The sequence below is a fragment of the Camelina sativa genome, chromosome 17 (assembly GCF_000633955.1).
Source record: "Camelina sativa cultivar DH55 chromosome 17, Cs, whole genome shotgun sequence".
NCBI classification, from domain to species: domain Eukaryota; kingdom Viridiplantae; phylum Streptophyta; class Magnoliopsida; order Brassicales; family Brassicaceae; genus Camelina; species Camelina sativa.
This window is the reverse complement of record NC_025701.1, coordinates 13,399,244-13,403,932: the sequence shown is the minus strand read 5'-3', so window position 1 is coordinate 13,403,932 and position 4,689 is coordinate 13,399,244. Positions and strand designations below refer to the sequence as shown.

The window sequence follows — 4,689 nt, the reverse complement described above, 5'->3', positions numbered from 1 at the left end:
AAATCCTATAAATAACCATGCTCACATCCTTCTCCATCATATCTCAAATTCTAAATATTTTATTTGTTTTGTTTATATTCTTTCATCAGTTGAAAATTCATTGAAAGTGTTTATTTATTTATATTTTGTTGGATTTATCTTATATTGTGTTCAATTTTGTTTCCTTGTTTTTATGTATTTCGTCCTTTCTTCTTTGTTTTCTTATTATTTTTAATCTTCAATTACATATGTGTACTAAAATTTTAATGGCAATACGAAAAAATTATTGTGCCGATTCAAAAATATTAATTTCCATCATTACACAATAAGAGAATCAAGTTAAACTTAACAAACCATCTTTATTGTTTATCTAGATGTTTGAGTATTTCTTTCATATTTTGTTTATTTTCAAAAGTATGCAATGTTTTAATGAAATAAACTATTGTAATAATAATATTAAATTAATTTTCCTTAAGTCTCTCTTACCTCCAAAAAAATTGTAATACATTTTTTAGTATATTACGTTATATTTAGTTCTTATGATCCAACATGTAAGTATATATAAAGATCATTACAATGTTTATTTATTTCAAGTATTATAATTTAATGTTTTTCCTATATAAAAGACATTTTTATTTTCCATCTATAGTTGTACTACAAAGAAGAAATTATTAGAATTAAACCTAGCAATACTAATTAAATTAAGTGGAATATAAACAAAATTAAAAATAAGCTTAATCTTTGGAATTTATTTAAACGAAAGGGCCACATGCATGATATATGTATCTATATATATATAAAGTTACATTTTTCTCTCTTCTGGTGCAGCCACCTCATCCACTTTTCTTAAATATTTTTGATGGATTTTCGGATTTCATTAGCCCAAAGATTCCAAATTTTCAGGTCCAAACCATTTCCCCAATCCTATCGACTCCTCTCCTCCGACGACGACGCTCCACCGTCACCGGTTTCTCCCCTCCTTAACTATCGATCCATGCCGTTTCACCATTTGATGCGAATTCAATTCTTCCAATCCTCTACACTTTCATTCATCTTCCATGTCTTCCATAACAATTGCAACAGTTTCGTTTGTAACTGCTAATTTTGTTCTTCGATCTTCTCTGATTTAATGGACGGTCCACTACTTCTTCCTTAAATTGTCGTAAGTCCTTCTCTTATATAAACAATCTCTTGCTATAGTCATTTTCTCAACTTACAATTGGCCTTATGCTTCTCTTCTTACAAATATGAAATCTGCTTTCGTTTCTTTCACTGACCTCAAAACTGGTCGACTTGACCAACAATCGTAGGTAGGATTCTCCGTTTCTGGCCTGCTCGAAACATTAAAAAAGGTGGACAACTCATGGGTGTTGATTTCCTTCTTACTGACGAAAAGGTTCCCTCAAACTCCATTCTCCTCTTGATTCATTCTTAATTAAGTAAACTCCATTCTCCTCATAATCCACTATGTGTTAACAACTAAACCAGGTTTGGTTTGTAGTTAAGCTCTGAGAAATCAAGGATGTCAAAACTAAAACCAACCTTGAGCAGAGTCTATGGCTATATGGAGTCTCATTTCCCAGCTAAGATCCTCTGCATTCTCACCTGCATGTCCGTAGATATAACACACCGGTGACGGTGAGCTCATAGGAAGCACCAATTGGTAACAGAGAAATAGAGAGAGATGAAGATTACTTGAAAGATAAGCTTGCAAGTTGCCGTTGGCCATGTACTCGTTGATGAGAGCCATACTGCGATCATCGCAATATCCAACAAAGGAAGCTAAGTAGCGGTGATGCACTGTCAAAAGAAGCTCTGCCAGCAAACGTTTTGCACTTGCGCAACCATAAAACAACATTTTCCAATATAAGTAATCATGTTTTTTTGGTGTTCTTTAGATTACCTCGACTTGGAATTGGTTAGAAGCCCTGGATGATGATGATGATTCTTTAGGTTTTCCTGGTGAAGAATCGTTGATCATCTTTACAGCAATTTTAGTCCCATCTTCAAGAGAACCAGGTACACAGTACCAAACCCTCCTTTACCAATCACTTTATTGAAGTTGTTTGTAATGCAAGAGAGCTCATTATATGTGAACCTTCTCTTCCCCGAAGGTAGGAGTGGTCCTGATGATAGATACTTGACAGTAAACATTTCTCAGCAAAATTCTCTGACTTCAAATTTATTAACCATGAAGTAAAAAATTTCAACCATTTTGTCTTCGCCTTAGTATGATCCATAGATAACCATGAGCACAATGAGAATGATTACTGATGTCTACAGCTATGGGCACGACCATGTTGTTTTTATTCTTGTCTTGACGTGAACGTGAGCTGCAAAGGTTTTGGTCATCCACACTGGAAAACAGAGGAAATCACAAGATCAATAGAGAGTGTTTGTGATTCAGTAACTTTTCTGTAAAAATCTAGATGTTACCTGAGCGCAAGTAGACCGGCCTTTAGTTTTTTCATAAGAGAACTTGGGATAAACCCAGTAAAATTATTTTCTTTCAAATTCCTTTGCAACACAAAAAAAAAATGTCATGATGCAAGTTCACTATTAAAATAGACCAACACTATACATCTATATTTGTGGTCACTTACAGAAGTTTCAAATATTTTAGATCAGCCAAAAACTCTAAAATATTTTGAAACTAACAGCTTTTCTGTATATTTTGTTGTAGGTTGTTGTTTGATAAATCCCTGAGTAAAAACAATGCATAACTCTGTTATATAGTTTATGTGAATAAAAGTGGTGGAGAGTGTCAATGTATTTGTATACTTACAATGACTCAAGAAGGGAGAGATTCTTAAATGCCAAGGCTATTGGTCCGCTTGAGCTAAGATTCAGGGACTTGATTTGATGATTATTATCGTTGTAACTGCATCCAATACCTTCCCAAGGGAATAGTCTTGGGGAGCAAGGATCACCACTCCAAACCTTATTCACTTTATACGTTGCTTTGATGTTTTCTATGGCATGAACTACATTAACAAAATAAAAATAAAAAGTGTGAGTTTTAGTAGCAATCTTACAGAGTCCAAGTTGAGATGGAAACACACCATCATCAGTTATGGTGTAAAGTTCATCTAGAGATTGTGCAATGAAGATCTCTATAGCATTAAGAATTGGTGGACGCGTTGAATCTGCGGTCTTCTGAAGAGAAATCAAGTGATCATTACCAGAGAAAGCTCTTGGATTAGAAGACATCATCGAGTACTTTGAAGAAGGAACAAAAGAAGTTTTAGAGACAGGGGAACAGATCTATAAGAGAAGGAAAAAAATACACAATACAGTATATGCAATTGTTACTACATTGTCTTATTCGGCTCTTGCAAAAAACACTCCGTTCATTTGCCATTATTCCAATATCACAACCTTAAAAATTCATCTAAAAGGGGAAAACAATATAAATTAAATCAACCCGAGGAAAAAAAACACATACGTATTAAACAGACACATCTCCAAATATATGATTGACCTTTCATCAAATTCACATACGTAATATATAGCCTTAGTGTTAAAAAATAATTAACTTACAAACGAAAAATATGGGGTAAAGGAAAATAACAATCATTAAATAATAATTAGAAAGAAAGAAAAAAGGAGCAATAAACCAAAACAATGTTAAACAACCTCTTTAAAATTTTAAACACATATGGCCAATTAATATTGAAAAAACAGTACAGTGTAATGACTAAAAAAATTAAACTCCAAAAATCAAGTTCATTATCTATTTATGAAATTAAAAAGTGAGAATAACTCTTACAAATAAGAACTCCATTACTTTAATCGAAAACCAAAACAAAACAAATTGCAAACATACAAAAACTAACGGAATGAATAAGAGGGGACAGACTTGAAAAAAAAAAACGGATAATAAATATAGACTAATTATTAAAATCCGTGACACACATATGTTATCATCATACAAATACAACAGAAATGGTTTGTAGATAACCAAAAATACAGACATAGTGGTTTTCACATGTGTTAGTATTATACTTTTAAAAACAAACTTCTAATTGTTCACAGTTTTAAAACGGTTAAAAAATTAAAGGATAATCACAAACCCCACTCAACCAAATTGCACAAACAATTATGACCTCGATTAATGATTAAGAAAGAAACGACAAACTCATTACGATTTCAAAACGATTTCAATATCAAAGAGACAATGAAAAGAAAGAAATAGGAAGCCCAACAGAAAATAATACAATAAAAGCAAACGTAACTGCAACTCACGTCCAGGCTATACGAAAAGTCTATACAAAAATCACACACAACTTACAAAAAATGCTAACAAACATACCCTACTTTCTTGAAGAACTACCAAACGACGTGCTCAGAGATATAATCTCTCCAGTTGCTTGGCTTTCACGGACAACCGTCAAACATGTTATGCAAGCATCACCACATCTAGCCAAGGCAGCTCAAAATCACCGAGTGTTCAAGAATATCAACCTAAGGCCCGTAGCCATGAATCTTGTAACGCCCGCGATCCTGAATAGGATCGTAGGCCGAGACTTAGTCCGAGAAGGAAGGGGGATCTCGGACAAGTCGAGAGAAAGCTACTCGTTAGCTCGGACATTGAGGAAAAACGCGCAAAGTATCGGAGAAGGATCGGTCAGCTGCGGACAGCTCTTGGGAACTGTCGACCAGCTGTCGACCAGCTGTCGACCAGCTGTCGACCAGCTCGACCAGCTGTCG

General features: G+C 34.1%; 1 protein-coding gene and 1 long non-coding RNA gene across 5 annotated transcripts; one reads left to right on the top strand and one right to left on the bottom strand.

Moving 5' to 3' along the window:
- LOC104757035 lies at nucleotides 803-2,793 on the top strand. 4 transcript variants are annotated; one of them, XR_762356.2, is made up of 3 exons: nucleotides 804-1,141; nucleotides 1,290-1,998; nucleotides 2,663-2,793. It is a non-coding gene; the product is annotated as an uncharacterized LOC104757035 (long non-coding RNA). The 4 variants fall into 4 exon arrangements; XR_762355.2 differs by lacking the exon at nucleotides 2,663-2,793 and adding an exon at nucleotides 2,094-2,546; XR_762358.2 differs by lacking the exon at nucleotides 2,663-2,793 and having other exon boundaries at nucleotides 803-1,141; nucleotides 1,294-2,546.
- LOC104757036 (probable LRR receptor-like serine/threonine-protein kinase At4g29180) lies at nucleotides 2,736-3,303 on the bottom strand. The gene is made up of 2 exons (XM_010479725.2): nucleotides 3,042-3,303; nucleotides 2,736-2,963 (listed from the first exon to the last, which is right to left on the bottom strand). The coding sequence occupies exons 1-2, from the start codon at nucleotides 3,190-3,192 to the stop codon at nucleotides 2,761-2,763; spliced, it is 354 nt and encodes a 117-aa protein (XP_010478027.1). The 5' UTR covers nucleotides 3,193-3,303; the 3' UTR covers nucleotides 2,736-2,760.

Excerpts from the sequence above, each read along its gene's own strand:
- LOC104757036 (XM_010479725.2), bottom strand. The coding sequence starts at position 3,192 with ATGATGTCTTCTAATCCAAGAGCTTTCTCTGGTAATGATCACTTGATT. Across the intron at positions 2,964-3,041 it reads TTACACCATAACTGATGATG|TTCATGCCATAGAAAACATC; the intron begins GTGTGTTTCCAT and ends TTGTTAATGTAG.